Genomic DNA, 18300 nt, shown 5'->3' with positions numbered 1-18300 from the left:
AGAAGTCCTTACATTTTTTGTCAACTTATGTCTTTACTTACCACTGAGATCTCAAAATTTGTCAGGGAGAAATGCTAAAACTTGTCTGGAAATGAGGGAAATATCAGGGAATTTCACTAGGAAAAACTTGTGACCATCCTATGTACAGAAAGGAGTCCATTACATGAGCTGCAAGGTGTCCAGTGCTCTCCCACCATCACTGAAATCACTTGTCCATGAGCTTCCCAAATTTAAATAACAGCCCAAACACTATCTAATAGATAATTCCTTTTATTTGGTTGAAGAATATTTCAATTGCATTAACTCTAATTGACTTTTTCTTTTAATTAAATATGGTGTACTCTTATGCATTATGATAGTTGGCATCATTGTTAACATTACTATGTCTTTTATGTAGCTATTAAGACCTACCTTTATTTTAACTGTTTTAAGTGTAATTTTGTCTATAACCATTAAAGTGTATTTTGTCTTATACCTATAACTCCTCTTGCCAGAGGGTTTTTAATGTGTTCCTTTTGTATAATTTGTAATACTCTGACACATCTTACATCCATGAAAATGTCTCACTGTATTGGATTTATTGGATATAAATAAATAAAAATAAATCAGTAGAGAAACAGTAACAGCAAAATGGTGGCCACCCAGCACAGCTCTCTGACTTCGAAAATGGGCTAGTCATTGGATGTTATCTGAGTAACAAATCCAACAGGAACATTTCAAACCTTCTAAAACTGCCCAGTTTAACTGTTGGTGACATGGTTGTGAAATGGAAACACGAAGGAACAACCACAGCTAAACCGATACCAAGTAGATAAAAAAAAATCAGACGAAGCCATTCTTTGTGAGTTCCAAAGTTCTATCAGCAGTCCAGATAGCACAATGACTGTGCATGGGGAGTTAAAAACAATGGGGTATAATAGTCGAGTAACTCCTTGTAAACCACACATTTCTGGAACCAAAATGGTAATCAATGCTCGAAGTGGTGTAAAGAACAATGCCACTGGACAGCGGATGACTGGAAATGAGTCAATGTGCCAATACTATGGAACCATTTTGGTTTGGCAAACACCTGGAGTATGTTAACCTTCCATCACATGTATACTACATACGTCGAGAGAAGAGCTCTGACAGCTGGCAGTGCTGTTGCCAGTAATCGACACGGACGGGCAGCGAGACGGCAGCAGTCGCCCAGCACTATGACAACACGGGGGTGTTGCCGCAGTAAGGTAAACAATAACTCACAATCTGACTGGCCGTTGCGGATGCACGAAGCACATGTGCCAAGGCCGCGACAACTGTGAGAGCTCTTGTCTCGCTGTATGCACTGTAGTGCCAATAGTGAGATACAGAGGAGGTGGTGTTACAGCATGCGAGTGTTTTTTGAGATTAGGATGTGGTCCCTGTATTGTTCTTAAGAAAATGTTAAATGAAGAAGGAAATGAACACATTTTACAGCATTGTGTACTGAATACAACAGAGGAACAGTTTGGATATGATGATTATACCTGTATGACAGCACACTCTGTCATATGCATCTATGCAGCAATGTTCTGTGGACATTAACATCCCTCAAATGGACTGGCCTGCTGAGAGTCCTAATGATGAGCTAGAATGTGACTTTTCTCCAGACCACAGCATCCAACCTCACTACCTTCTCTGGTTTCGACTCTTGAGGAAGAATGGGCTGCCGTTCCTCAACAGACACCTGACTGAAAGTGGTGCCAGCAGAGTTCAAACCACCATAAAGGTAAAAGTGTGGAAACACACTATATTAATAGCCACTACTAGACAGTTCTCTTACAGACAGGCAACAGCAGAAATTTTACTTTCTTGCTTTTACACTGTATTACTTCTTTCTTTGAAAAATCTCTGCTGTTCTCTTTCAATAAAGGTACTATACAACTGATTGCTGGACCGTTTTATACACTATTGATTTTCAATTTAAAAATGCAAACAGTGTTGTAAACAAAGCATAATATTTTAACTTCAGATGTGTTGTAAGAATTTCCTGAATATGTTATCATTTTATTTCTTAATTTTTTCATTTTGGTAGCTGATAAATTTGTTACATGTGAACAGAGGAAGCTGATTTGGTGTTTCTCATTCTGTGATTATGAGTAAGACCAGAGTTTTATCCCAAAATTTGCTAGTGTTTCATTGCTTTTCAATGAAGTATATGTAGTAAGAAAATATGAAAAAAACTGCCTATACTGTCGCAGTAAGTAAAAGCTAAATTTACATCCATATCAACAGATATGCTATAGTCATGGCGATAAGAGTAAAGCGTGACCCATCTTTCTGCCATAGAACCAGCACCCAGCATTATGCTACTACCAGTAATGATGTAACTTCCCGGATCCTCCCGAAACCATCTGAAGATGAACCTGAAAGGGTTTGAAAACCAGTTCATGGAATAAAGCATTATTATTAAAAAAAAAGTGACTGGTTGCAGTTCTGTATAACTTATTTACATTTTTTAAAAGACTCCTAGCAGAATCAAAATTTCTTTGGACATAATGGTAAGTGCAAGGAGCAATCACTAGGGAAGTGTGGACAAAGAAGGAAAATTTTCCCTAGAACAAAGTAGGAACTTGTAAAAATTTGCCTCAAAAATCTGTAGACTCATAATCATAATGAAGAGATTGTTCTGAGTTGGATTAAATGCTTCTCATCCAAGGAAATGCCAGACCACATGAGCAGCGAAAAACAAAAGACTTCAATCGGCCAAAATACTACAGGAATGGACTATTCATGAGTGGTCAAAGCTAGGTATTTAATTAAGATTAATTGAGGAAACAAATTTTTCCTTTGCTGTTCATCATTGATCATCTGTTAACAGTCATCATATTTTCATTTCATAGTATGTACTTTATAAAAACTTCTTCAGATTTTTATCTGATTCAGGATTTCATATTTATGGCCCAAGTTTGTTAACAGAAAAGTCAAGGAATCAACAATTACAACAAAAGCATGACTGAAAGAAAATTTAATTGAAATATGGAATAATAATTATAAAGTAATGAGATGGAATTGGTGACCATTACTTACCTTTAGAAGGTGAGACACTTAGTGCTGTTAATATATATAAAAGTACATGACATTGTCCTAGATTTTGGAGCAACTAGTTCCTTGTTCAGTGTGGAGATAGGTATAGGTTGAGGAAGGTTAAAAACTAAGTACATCTGAATGGGATCTGAGTGACCTGCTCTTCCTCTGTATTTATTTTAAAGTACTTGAGTATAATAATTTGAATATGTCTGTATATTGTTCTGTAATAGACCGATATTTACAGAATGTGTATATTTCATTTTTCATAGTTAGTCTTTCAATCCCTATATTTCTTCACAGCATTGCATTGGTACTTTTTAATTATGACCATGTCTCTGTAGTTTTTCTGTTATTTATATTCATTATTCCATTAATGAAGAAGTTAAAAATGGATAATATTCTTTTGTAAGTCATTTAATTTCCATAATTTTTGTAAACAGATATCAGTTTCAAACATTTCTATTTACTGAAAGGGTGATTATTCTAATTAATGTTCCAGTTCTGGTGGGTGAATGTTAAATCCCTAACTAAGTAAGAAAACTGTTATTTAACAGAAGTGAAAGGTAAATGTGGAAGGTTTTGTGACTTCTTTTAAAAGAGAGAATAAATAGAAAGAAGAAAGGGAGAAAAATTGCTGAATAAATTTTAAGTGAATTTTGTAGTGAAATTTCTTGGATTATAAAATTTTGATTATATCATAAGTTTTTTAAGGAATTAAAAACCATACTCATTGTCAAAAATTTATAAAAGTGTGCCTGCGACTGTTTAATTCAGTATATGTTGGGTCTCAATGTAGTTCAATGTGTTACAAGACTACTTTTGGATAAATGAGGAAGATTTAAAAATTTGTTTGTTGAGAAGTTATTTCAAAAAGGGAAAATATGTGATTTACATTAGAATACAGATTATCCTGAAGCAACCCCAGGACACTTGTAGCAAATAAGAATGAGGTGTTGATTTCATCAACAAACATTGTCACCTCCAATTCATTAAGATAAGTATTTGTATGCCAATGAATTATTTGCCATGCCAAACTCATTTTGTCATTTACGAGGATCTTTGTGTAATAAAGAGAACATTGCAATTTATAAATGTGAACTTTTGAATAAAATTATGTCTTTATTTAAATATGTAACATGATTATGATTTCAATTTAAGAAATATTGAGGACTGGCTCAGTTATCATAACTGTAATGTATTGTAGGTGTATTTTGTAACCATTAATATTTACTGTGTGTCAGTTTTTGTAACTGATTCATGAGCCACTAACTGCTGACTACTAGTTGGAGATCAGTAAGACACTGTAAGTTTGTACCAGATGTGCAGACATACAGAAAAACAGACATGCTGTCTGTAGTGATATTGTTTTATCAAAATCCTGCCTTAACCAAATAAGGTTCCTTCTTTCTGTGAGTTCTATATTTGCCTTTCAGTATACTGGCTCTAAATAGATATAAGTTGGTACTTCAGACAAATGGTTTATTTGTATCAGCTCCCGTAAATATCAATGGTCAATCAGAACTGTATGCAATCTTCGAATGTTGTGTTTCATTTGTAGTAAGAGGTTTTAATTGTTTTATGTGATTAAACAGTTCATAGTGTCTTGGCTCCTTCAAGATGCAGTTTCATTACACAAACACTTAGGCATTCTTTTGGTATATTTCAGCAGGAGTTCATTTCAGACTGTGTGCATCACAAAATTCTACTTGGCAAACATAAGAGTTATGACATCAGTGGCATCCTTCTTACAAGGATGGATCTGTACCTTCAAAATGGAAAGCAGCAAGTTTCATTAACAGATTGTTTCACAGGGATTAAATTACTCTCAGAATGGAGGAAAACAACATGTGGAGTGCCACAAAGATCAGTACTGGGCCCACTTTTGTGTCTAACCTAACACATGATCTTCTAGTGACTTTAAATAGGCAGTTCAAAACTGTAATGTTCACTGATGACACAAGCAGACTAATCACAGGTCCAAATTCAGCTATAGCAGATACAACTCAGATGATACCTGAACAGGCCTACAAATAGTTCAAGCTAACAGTTAACATACTCTCATGAACCATGGACCTTGCTGGTGGTGGGGAGGCTTGCGTGCCACAGCGATACAGATAGCCGTACCGTAGGTGCAACCACAATGGAGGGGTATCTGTTGAGAGGCCAGACAAACATGTGGTTCCTGAAGAGGGGCAGCAGCCTTTTCAGTAGTTGCAGGGGCAACAGTCTGGAAGATTGACTGATCTGGCCTTGTAACACTAACCAAAACGGCCTTGCTGTGCTGGTACTGCGAACAGCTGGGCCGTAATTTTTCCCGAGGGCATGCAGCTTTACTGTATGGTTAAATGATGATGGCGTCCTCTTGGGTAAAAAATTCCAGAGGTAAAATAGTCCCCCATTCGGATCTCCAGGCGGGGACTACTCGAGAGGATGTCGTTATCAGGAGAAAGAAAACTGGCGTTCTACGGATTGGAGCATGGAATGTCAGATCCCTTAATTGGGCAGGTAGGTTAGAAAATTTAAAAATGGAAATGGATAGGTTAAAGTTAGATATAGTGGGAATTAGTGAAGTTCGGTGGCAGGAGGAACAAGACTTCTGGTCAGGTGACTACAGGGTTATAAACACAAAATCAAATAGGGGTAATGCAGGAGTAGGTTTAATAATGAATAGGAAAATAGGAATGCGGGTAAGCTACTACAAACAGCATAGTGAATGCATCATTGTGGTCAAGATAGATATGAAGCCCACGCCTACCACAGTAGTACAAGTTTATATGCCAACTAGCTCTGCAGATGACGTAGAAATTGAAGAAATATATGATGAAATAAAAGAAATTATTCAGACAGTGAAGGGAGATGAAAATTTAATAGTCATGGGTGACTGGAATTCGTCAGTAGGAAAAGGGAGAGAAGGAAATGTAGTAGATGAATATGGGTTGGGGGTAAGAAATGAAAGAGGAAGCCGCCTGGTAGAATTTTGCACAGAGCACAACCTGATCATAGCTAACACTTGGTTCAAGAATCATAAAAGAAGGCTGTATACTTGGAAGAAGCCTGGAGATACTGACAGGTTTCAGATAGATTATATAATGGTAAGACAGAGATTTATGAACCAGGTTTTAAATTGTAAGACATTTCCAGGGGCAGACCACAATCTGTTGGTTATGAACTGTAGATTAAAACTGAAGAAACTGCAAAAAGGTGGGAATTTAAGGAGATGGGACCTGGATAAACTGACTAAACCAGAGGTTGTACAGAGTTTCAGGGAGAGCATAAGGGAACAATTGACAAGAATGGGGGAAAGAAATACAGTAGAAGAAGAATGGGTAACTTTGAGGGATGAAATAGTGAAGGCAGCAGAGGATCAAATAGGTAAAAAGACAAGGGCTAGTAGAAATCCTTGGGTAACAGAGGAAATATTGAATTTAATTGATGAAAGGAGAAAATATAAAAATGCAGTAAATGAAGCAGGCAAAAAGGAATACAAACGTCTCAAAAATCAGATCGACAGGAAGTGCAAAATGGCTAAGCAGGGATGGCTAGAGGACAAATGTAAGGATGTAGAGGCTTATCTCACTAGGGGTAAGATAGATACTGCGTACAGGAAAATTAAAGAGACCTTTGGAGAAATGAGAGCCACTTGTATGAATATCAAGAGCTCAGATGGAAACCCAGTTCTAAGCAAAGAAGGGAACTTTACAGATGAATGGAAAAACTAGTAGAAGCCAACCTCGGGGAAGATCAGTTTGGATTCCGTAGAAATATTGGAACACGTGAGGCAATACTGACCCTACGACTTATCTTAGAAGCTAGATTAAGGAAGGGCAAACCTACGTTCCTAGCATTTGTAGACTTAGAGAAAGCTTTTTGACAATGTTGACTGGAATACTCTCTTTCAAATTCTGATGGTGGCAGGGGTAAAATACAGGGAGCTAAAAGCTATTTACAATTTGTACAGAAACCAGATGGCAGTTATAAGAGTCGAGGGACATCAAAGGGAAGCAGTGGTTAGGAAGGGAGTGAGACAGCATTGTAGCCTCTCTCCGATGTTGTTCAATCTGTATATTGAGCAAGCAGTAAAGGAAACAAAAAAAAAAAAAAATTCAGAGTAGGTATTAAAATCCATGGAGAAGAAATAAAAAGTTTAAGGTTCACCGATGACATTGTAATTCAGTCAGAGACAGCAAAGGACTTGGAAGAGCAGTTGAACGGAATGGATAGTGTCTTGAAAGGAGGATATAAGATGAACATTAACAAAAGCAAAACAAGAATAATGGAATGTAGTCGAATTAAGTCGGGTGATGCTAAGGGAATTAGAATAGGAAATGAGACACTTAAAGTAGTAAAGGAGTTCTGCTATTTGGGAAGCAAAATAACTGATGATGGTCGAAGTAGAGAGGATATAAAACGTAGACTGGCAATGGCAAGGAAAGCATTTCTGAAGAAGAGAAATTTGTTAACATTGAGTATAGGTTTACGTGTCAGGAAGTCGTTTCTGAAAGTATTTGTATGGAGTGTAGCCATGTATGGAAGTGAAACATGGACGAGAAATAGTTTGGACAAGAAGAGAATAGAAGCTTTCGAAATGTGGTGCTACAGAAGAATGCTGAAGATTAGATGGGTAGATCACATAACTAATGAGGAAGTATTGAATAGGAATGGGGAGAAGAGAAGTTTGTGGCACAACTTGGCTAGAAGAAGGGATCGGTTGGTAGGACATGTTCTGAGGCATCAAGGGATCACCAGTTTAGTATTGGAGGGCAGCGTGGAGGGTAAAAATCGTAGAGGGAGACCAAGAGGTGAATACACTAAGCAGATTCAGAAGGATGTAGGTTGCAGTAGGTACTGGGAGATGAAGAAGCTTGCACAGGATAGAGTAGCATGGAGAGCTGCATCAAACCAGTCTCACGACTGAAGACCACAACAACGACAACAACAGTTAACATCAGAAAAGCTTGTATTAAAGAATTTCAAACAAGTAATAATTACCTGTTAGCACCAGAAACAGGTGTTAATGAAGCACACTATGAAAAATTCCTTGTTGTCTATTTTGATAACAAGTTAAAATTGATTCAACAGACAGATAAGCTAAACAAGCTGATTTCAGTGAGTTTTGTTCTTAGAAGCAACTATCATTGTGTTGACCAAAAGACAAGGTGTGGTCTTATTTAGCAGACTTTCACTCACTGTTGTCTTGTGGAATTATCTTCTTGGGAAGTACATATAAAGCAAATAAAGTTGAGTGGTAAGAATATTGTCTAAAGAATGTAATTGTACATGTTGCATAAGCATTCTTAATGATGTTGGCCTTATTACATTCTCTTCTCAAAACACTTATTACTTAATATTTTTTTGCTGATAGTTAAAAAATCAGTTTCATCTGAACTTTGATTTATGCAGTCCCAATACAAGACACAAAAATAATTTTGTTGTCGCCTTGTCTAGGGTTCAGAATGTGGTAATGTGCTCAGGAGAGAAGATACTCAACAAGCTCCAATCCAACATGAAGGAAGAAACTGGGAATTTTTATTGCTTTATCATGTATGTGAATTTTGTACACTTTGTGTCTGTCTCTGTACTTTACTGTACTTGTCTAAGATTTCAAACTACATAATATCCTAAGAAATGACAATGAAACTTTTGATTACAGCTATTATCCTCCTATGTTATGAGATAATCTTAATGCTTTTGTCATTCTGATACTGAAGTTTAAGGCATTTTCGGTCAAAAGCTGTAATACAGTCTCTCTTTAAATCACATGATATACTGTCAATTTTAGTACTATGAATGATGTTCTTTCTGCTTTTTCCACTTTCTTGGGATTTGGCCATCACCATACTGGATGACATATTTATTATTAACTACAAGGTGTGGTGTGGGAACTTCCTTATTTAAAATAATTGTAAATAACAAAGTATTGAGACATCAATTTCATTTTTTTCTTTACAAAGAGGAACATCTACAGTTTTGGTCCACTTTTTCGAACATGTCTCTGTTAGTGTTGGCAATAGCAACACGAATATTGTTCCATAGTTCAGCCAGGCTCTGTGGATGACTGGTATACACCATGGATTTGAAATAGCCCCATGAGAAAAAGTCGCATGGTGCTAAATCTGGTGTGTGTGCTGGCCACTGGAGATGACCCCTCAAAAGAGATGAGATGATCGGGGAAGTGTTTGTGCAACATGGTCATCGATGTTGTGTGCTCTGGCACCATCTTGTTGGAACCAGACATCACTCACATCCATTTATTCAAGTTTGGAAACATAATGCTCAGAAGTGACCATTGCTGCCTTATCATTCTCTTCAAAAAACCATGGGCCAATAATGCCAACTTTAGATAGTGCACACCAAACAGTCACATGTTCTGTATGCACAGGCTGCTCATGAAGTTCTTGGGGGTTTGTGCCACTCCAGTACCACATATTTTGTTTATTCATGCAGCCAGAGAAATGAAAATGTCTCTGAAGAACACTAAGGCATCATGAGGCAGCTCACCAATCAAGGCTTTGCACACATTTTTTCGTGAAACAGCATGACATGGATGAAGTGTGTGCACCACTGACAGTTTATACAGATGAAATTTCATCTCTTCATGAAGAATTTGTCTCACTGTGCGTTCAGAAATTGCAAGAGCAGCTGCATGTTTGCGTACACATTGCTTGGGCGAATTCAAAATTGATATCTTTGTCCTCTCAATGTTTTCAGGCATTCTGGTGATTCTTGAAGGTCCTGGTTTCTTTTTCTGCACACTTCCAGTATCCGTAAAGGTGTCTACCAGCATAACAATCAGGAAGATGACCTCCAGGCACAATGTTGAACTGTTTCCTGAATGCACCCTGAGTGCTGATGACTGAACGTCCATTCAAAAAGTAGGCCAGAATGGCAAACACATGATCCTCTCTTGCCCAGTGCATGATCACAATGTCAGTGTAAGATTCAGAATAATCTGATGGCTCATCCTTTCACACCAGAAACATACATACCTGAGCCCTTTTCAGGGCCACAGTTAACGATTATATCTATTAACATAGAAGGCATAACCACAGCCAAAGAAGAACTGCTATGAGAACTATGCAGTCAGCACCAGTGCCATATACTGTGCATACAGGAGACAGAAGTTGTGACATGTGCAGACCAAAAATAGACAGAATGCATCTCGCCATCAAAAGACCACATGATAAATATAGAAGTGCCATCTTTGTTCATCCAGATATCCAGATCTTATCAACAGCATTCACGGAGGAAAACAACATTGAAATTCTTACTCTAGAAACAGTTAATTGCACCATTACATTGCTTTATAAACCAACTGGTGCTGAATTCACTGTTAACAAACCATCCAATTTTCTAAATACACATGTGCAGATTGTGATCGGTGATTTCAGCAGCCATAGTACCATTTGGGGCTATGATCATGAAGATGAGAATGGGGCAGCAGTTCAAGTGTGGGAAGAAGCAAGTCACCTGATTTTAATCAATGATGCAGAACTGCCTGGAACTTTTTACAGTGGCAGGTGGAGGTGAGCTTACAATCCTGGCCTAATTTTTGGTAGCACCAGTACCAGCCAACAATGTGTAAAATCTGTCTGCTCTCTAATACCCAACTCGCAGCATAGACCAATAATGTGTCAATTATTTGCTGCTATAAGACCACAGAAGGGATTGTTTCAGAGAACGTTTAATTTAAGAAGGCTGATTAGTCAAGAAAGATTTGTAGAATTGCTGGACATTAAAGTATCTTACATAGAACCAATACCTGAATGCTATGACACCTTCACGGCAGCTGTAAAGAGATGTTCGAGAATGTCTGTTCCTCACAGCTGTCGAACATCTTATATCCCTGGGCTTACTCCAGACCAAGCCATCCTACTAGCAAAATACCACTACATATATGAAGAAAACCCTTTCAGTGAAGCAACTGTGGAAGCAGGGAACAAGCTTGTTTCCTCTATAATGGAGACAAAATGGGATAAGTGAATAAAAAATATAGAAAACTTGGATCTGAAGAGAGACAGCCATAAAGCTTGGAGACTTCCAAGATGCCTAACAATGATCCGACTTAAAACCATTACACATCGTAATATCACTGCCAATCAAATAGCACATCAGTCACTGATGAATAGGAAGCCAACACACAAATCACAAAAACCGAAATTGCAAAGAGAAGAGCAAGAGGAGAGTAATGACCTTTCATCATCATTCAGCTTGGAAGAACTACGGAAGGCTATAAAACAAAGTAAAAATGCCAAATCAGCTGGCTTTGATGATATACGAACCGAGTAAATCAAACACTTCGGCTTAAATACAAAGAAATGGATTCTCCAACTTTTCGATAACTGTGTATGCAGAAACCAAATTTCATAGATATGGTGGAAGAGTCATGTGATTGCTTTGCTGAAATCTGGAAAAGAAGGGAATGATCCATAGAATTTTAAGCCAGTTGCACTATTTTGTCATCTTTACAAATTGCGGGAAAGACTGATTTTGAATCAATTAACCACTCACTTATACCACAGCAATCGGGATTTCGTCCAGGTAAAAGCTGTAGTGGACAATTGCTAAATCTCACATAGTTTATAGAAGATGGATTTGAAGCTCAGAAGGTGACAGGAGTGGCATTTGTCAACTTATAAGTGGCGTATGATATGGTCAATCACCAGCTACTATGGTCTACAATTTGAGCAAAGATTTAGGTCTAACCAGACTCATCGCCTCCCTTCTGAAGAATCGTAGGTTCTTCATCAACTTTCAAGGACAGCATAGTCGATGGAGACTACAGTAGAATGGCCTCCTGCAAGGAAGTGTTTTGACTCCAGTTCTGTTTAATACATAGACGAATGACCAACGTATAGCCCCAAGCACAAGGAGCTTCTTATATGCTGACGACTTCACTCTAGCCACCCAGAGCACAGTTTTTGAATCAGTGGAGGAAAAACCTCACAATGCCCTTGAAGATCTGTCCAGTTACTACAGTACAAACCAGCTTAAACTGTACCCTTCAAAGACTCAAGTGTGTGCTTTTCATTTTAGAAACAAGGAGGCCACTTGCTAGTTGAAAATAGTATGGTCGGGGGTTGAACTGGAACACTAAGAGACTCCAAAATAATTAGGAGTGACACTTGACAGATCTCTCACTTTCAAAAAGCACTGCATGAAATGTAAATCAAAAGTCTCCACCAGTAACAATCTCCTACGAAAACTGTCTGGATCACAGCAGGGTAGTCAACCTGAAACAATCTGAACTTCTGCAATGGCACTATGCTATTCTATGGCAGAGTATGCGTGTCCTGTTTGGTATAATTCAACTCATGCCAGACAAGTGGATGTAGCTCTCAACAAAACCTCCAGAATTATAACAGGTTGCTTGAAATCCACTCCAGTTGAATAGCACCACCACCTGTTTGAAGAGAGATAGTTGCAACAAGGAAAGAATGGCAGTGGAACAGGAAATTACTCATCCTCTGTATGGGCATGAACCACATCCGCAATGATTGAAGTCAACCAAGGGTTTCCTTAGGACATCAAAGTAACTTAGAACCAATGCTTAAAAAGCTAGGTTAGAACTATGGAGGGCTATGACCTACCTTCCCTCTGGTTGGAAAAGAGAAGCTTTACCTCCAGGCCATGACAGCGAATGGACAACTTGGAAGTCTCTGAATAGACTGAGATCTGGAGTGGAAGTTAACCTGGCAAAATAGGGATACACTGATCCAAATGATATTCGGTGTGACTCTGGAGAAGAACAGTGTGGCACATGCTTCAGTCTTGATTGTGTCCAATCTCCTGGACAGATGACGAGCTTCAATGAGCATGACAACCTTCAATGAGCAACAGAAAATGCACTGGAAGTGGCCAAGTTTTGATCAACAGCAATTTAATCATAACTGTGTAAAATGTATGTACATATACCTGTATGTTTTTGACATGAGAATAATAATAATAATAATAATAATAATAATAATAATAATAATCACTGCACTTTTGGTTGTGCTGAAACCCACGCAACAACGAGCAATAGCCACTGTGTGCTGCATGTTTCAAATAACGAAGTTCCCACACCACACCCTGTATTATGTGGCATCAGCTGAATAGCATAAAAGTATTTATTTATTTTAGCAGAACTGTAGGGGAAGGGATCAGTTTCAAATATCTATACACATCCCATTGAACACATTATCTGTCCTTCAAAATAAGAAAATTGTTACTTTTTGGAAGGTAAGTTAAAAGAAATAAACTTGTGGAAAATTTTTGTATTTTAATGAAAAAATATTCTCTCCATTTCATTTTTCTATCAATAACACATGGAAATTACAGTAACTGTCAGCAGTGGCTATCTGAGACTTGTTTATTAACAATTTTAATGTCTCTCATGCATAAAATTCTGGAGAACAAGAGTATCAGTGATTAGTCAGCTTTAACTGCTCATAAATCATTTCACAAACAGAAAGTCTAGTCTATAAAAAATATATATGTATATCTATATTTACATATACATGCACACATACAGAGGAAATTTAAAAACAGTAAGAGAAAATCTATGTATTCCTCATTTCATATATGGTTATGGAATTATTAACAAATTTATTTTACTTCTATTTATATATGAACAAGTTAATATAAAATTTAAATACAGTAATATGCACAGTACATTAATTTATACAACACTTAAACAAACATAGTAGTTAGTTACAAAAAGTATCTTCGGTACCATAGGCCGAAAGGAATCTGACCATGTTACTGTGGTCTTTGTGAGCTCGCACGATTTGCACTGTTTTTTCAATACTGTAGTATGTGCTGCAGGATTATCTAATGCCATTCCACCCAGTTACTCTCATTTTTATTTCACACATTTCTTAAAAGCTTTGGGCATATAAATGTATAAATATATAATGGAAGTTATTGTACAATAATTAAGTATGCTGTACATTTTGAGCAGATTGAAGAGTATAAACAGGTAAATAAAAGGAAATCTTAACCAAGAAAACACTAACTTGTTAACTACATGAGAGAAGCAGTTTCAGGGCTTAAGAAAATTACCAAGTATGCATATTTAAAAAGTCAAAACTGTACTGGAGTTGAGTTTTTTGAAGCAATTCTTCCTACAAGTAAGAGAACATTTGTTCTTTGGGCTCAAACAGTACATATGCAATATTTTCATCAAAGACATTTATGAATTTCATCAAATTTCTGAGCACAGTTGAAGTATTATATTCATTGAGCAATCTTCTTCTATAATAAGGCTGTTTTAGACCTATGTAATGGTTCTAAAATATACATTTATATATTTCATAATCATACTATCAGTTTAATGCAAATTGGAAACCTTCATCAACTTTTCCATCAATAATGTATGTAGGAAAATTATGAATGTGACAGAAATTATTCATTATGGTTATAACTTATGAATATGAAAAAGTAATAATTATATTGAATCTTTCAATTTCTTCTGCCAATTTTAATTGCTATCCAGCCATACCCTGCATGTTAAATGCCCCATTCATAGGTTTCACAAAGCCTTATGTATAAACATTACTTACCAGAGACTGGCAGGCGCATATACTAAAAAGTTTGGCAAGATATTCACATGTCCTGTATTGTCTTTACTTATAAGCACACAATACACATTATATATTTCAAAACTGTCATCAGACTTTCACTCTTGTTGATAATGCTTATTTTTCCATATAAATGAAAGACTGAATTTAAAACTATGTAACAAACAATTGAAATAGAGCTCTCAGATACTATTTCAAATTCATCCAAAATTTAGTTTTGTAATTTGAAAGGTTCCCACAAATACTGCATTTGTTTCAACTTTTATTCCACACTTTCTGCTCACATTCTTTTACCTTTGAATAAGTCAGGTTACCATAGAAAATGGTTAACAACTGTTGCAAATAGTGTACCACAAAAATTTCTATTTCTAAACAATGTTATAGGATATCTTGTATTTGGATGCTTAACATTAGACCACAAACAAGACAATGCTAAAAATTTCAATACTTGCAGTTTAATCCTCTAGAATGACATGAATGTCAATCTGGTACGTGGTAACAAAGAAAAAAAATTTGTTGCAGGCTTTTTTTAACAAACATAGAATAACTCTTCTTGTTTCAAGTAGCACAATTAATTTAAGGAGAGAAGATATTCAGCTAACTGACTGAAACCTTACCCGAGGAGCAAAATACTGAAGTCTGCTACACTTTCCTTTCTTGATACAAACTTTTGCAAACATGCTCTTGGCTTTGAATTTTACTTTAAAAGAAATAATATTTGAAACCAAAGTTTGATGTAAGTCACAACAAAAATAGCAAGAACCTTTGAAAGTACATAACTTGTTTTTGGTGTGAAAGATGCTGTCAGACACTGGTTGGTTTGTTACAGTTTTAACATGAAACAGTTCAGACCAATGTGAGAGGCCTAGGTAATGAAAATCAGTGTTTTTGACAAGCCATTACTATGATGCACTCTTAAACAACTCTTGAATAGCAAGAATATATGATCTGCAGAAAACAGTTAGTTGCACCTGCCACTCTGGTAGTTCAATCAATAAATGTAGGTCTTTTTAACGTCTAACCTTCAGTAGTTTCTGGTTCTTACAGTTTCCGAATAAACTGGCCATTAACCGCAAAGACAACATTATTGAATATTGCTACGACTGCTGAGCAATAATTGCAATTGTCATTAACTTAGAATTCTATCATAGTCAGTAAATTTTATGACAGCAAATATAAATGAAAAGTATTTCTAAAAAGTGCATTTTTATCATATACAACTAATGTACCATAACAGCCTGTTGTGAGAACTTCATCATGTGCTCAGATCTATAGTACATGAAATTTTCAGAACTCTCAGTTTTTATATCCCTACATGAAAACCCTGTTTAACACTCTAAATCAACCCTGTTTAACACTCTAAACCATATACAGATATAATTCTGGAACTGTCACTGGCCGACTAGGCTACTTGCTGGAGGCATACAGACGCATGGCTGTTGCCTATACTTATCATTAGTGAAAATCATTGGCACTTTATTTTGGGATTTGTTAATAGGCAACAAAATCAAAGAAAGTAATGTTTTATGCAGCAAATTGCACAACACAAATGAAAATATCAGGTCTATACAACAAAAACAAATGCATTAAGGAAATATATAGCTGTACTTTTGTGTAAGGAGAAGAAATTCAATATCCTCCAGATTTATACAGTAGTAAAACACTGACTCACTTGCTTGCTTTATGTTTCTTTGGCCTCACATATACATTTTTAAGTGTGGCACCTATTATTCACACTTTAAAAGCACTTGTTAAATATTCATGGAATGTCCACTGTATTTCTTTGTGATTAAATTATGAATAATGTCCCAGTATATTTCACAACACGACACAAAAGGCCACCACTAAAGAATGAATATGTATCAGACAAGTTGTTTGTGGGGCCAGTTTAAGGAAGACTTAAAAAGATAGTCTGTATCTGTTGAAAGTATGGAATGTTAATCATCCACTAAGAGAAATAATTCTCTCGCTGTTGAAATAGCGGAAGAGGCTGGACTGGAGACAAGTCATCTTCATCAAAACTTGACTCAGTTTTTAATGGCAGAGTAGCAAGAGCTTTTACTGTAAACAACAAAATATATATTAGAACAGATAAAGAAAATACACAATTTAGTAGCATATGACACAGATAATGATTTTCTTTGTATTTCAGACATTTAGTGTACTCCCAGTTTATTGGTCTATTTGTTACACCAAAGTGTTGGTTTTGATGAGGAGTTCTATATTTTTTAACCATAACATAATTAACACAATATGAAAGAAGAGCAAAAGATTATACCTAGGTAAAAAAAAAAAAAAAAAGAAAAAAAAAAAAAAAAGAGAGAGAGAGAGAGAGAGAGAGAGAGAGAGAGAGAGAGAGAAAAGAGAGAGAGAGAGAGAGAAGACAATCCTTATATGCTCTCATCGGCTGTACTAGATGGCTTTTCCCCAGTAAATACTGTTTACGAGCCATCTGTTTCTTTCTGCATTAGGGCCTTCTAGGAACTACATACCAATTTCAGTTCTTCATGATTTGAATTAATTGTTTTGTGGTCATATCAAATGAAACACTTAGTTCTTGGATGTTTCAGTTAAAATAAACTGACATGTCGTAACATACAAGTACTCCTTTTGTGATGAGCAGATTTCTGCATGGTGGCATTTGGGATATTGATCAGACGAAGAGCAATATTGAAGTGTACACAATGAATTCTGAGCAATAAGAGTTCTTTATCAGGCAGGTAAAAAGAAAAGGCATGAGGAGGAAAAATGAGGAAGATAAAAAGCATTACCCTGGAGTCCTCCACCCCTCCCAATCCAAAGGGAGGCAGGTTAATATCCCTCTGTCCGTGCAACTGTTATTTCTCTTTATACAGATTACTGGGGTGGCACTTTCAGGTCCTTGATAAGGAGGAATGGGTGCAAATGAACAATGTATGCAGCAAGTAGGACATTGTGCAGTTGATGATATGGGTGTAACTGTATGTTTCGCTCCTCAGGTCAACTGGATTCTCCATCCGACAATTCAAACTTTATAAATGTAAATTTTCTCCGTCACATACTTGCATTTCTCAGCCCAATTCATCAAAATTGTCTATGGAGATTTCTCACAATATTTCAATTAATATCCATTAAACTGTTTAGAATGCACTTAAGTACTGCAATTTACACCAGCATCTCCTCTAAAAACACTTACATTCATAATTTACTGTTTTCCTTCCATTTTCCTTTCTCAAGCTACTTCCTTTTTCCTTTTGTGTTTTTAATTGTGTTGATCTGTTTCTCATTTTTTTCTATGGTAATCTTCTCCTTCTCTTTTTGTGCTCCTTATTGTTCACATAAAGACTGAGAAATCCATCCTTGTGTTTGGCAGCTTTCCACTTCTCTGCTCCTTGTCTTCCTAATTTGCAAGGTTAATTTAGTGTCCACAGACCTAAGTTACTAAATACTGACCCTTGTTACACACTATTCATTGTTCAGAAGACTTCTGCCACATTTACTAAATTTATCAACTAGAGATATGTTGCATCCTGCTTTTCACACACAACACACACACACACACACACACACACACACACACACTTAACTTTTCCATCACTTAAATTACTGAATCAAAATGCACAGAGAAGAAAAAAATATAATGGTAGAATTCATAAGTGAACTGATACCAAAGCTATTTCTCTGTGTCAAGGTCTAATGTGCCAACATTATCACC

At 36.4% G+C, this 18300-nt stretch overlaps 1 protein-coding gene across 1 annotated transcript in view; it reads right to left on the bottom strand.

The window, feature by feature from the left end:
• Positions 1-13291: 13291 nt before the first annotated feature.
• Positions 13292-18300, bottom strand: part of LOC124805452 — a gene marked incomplete at its 5' end in the record, with an annotated part of 688368 nt that continues 683359 nt past the window's right edge. The window contains one exon of the mRNA XM_047266014.1: positions 13292-16667. Within this exon, the coding sequence (XP_047121970.1) occupies positions 16555-16667 (113 nt within the window). The remainder of the gene's footprint in view (positions 16668-18300) is intronic.

The sequence above is a fragment of the Schistocerca piceifrons genome, chromosome 7 (assembly GCF_021461385.2).
Source record: "Schistocerca piceifrons isolate TAMUIC-IGC-003096 chromosome 7, iqSchPice1.1, whole genome shotgun sequence".
Taxonomy (NCBI): Eukaryota; Metazoa; Arthropoda; class Insecta; order Orthoptera; family Acrididae; genus Schistocerca; species Schistocerca piceifrons.
Note: the sequence above shows the minus strand (reverse complement) of the source record. Positions and strands in the feature narration are given on the sequence as shown.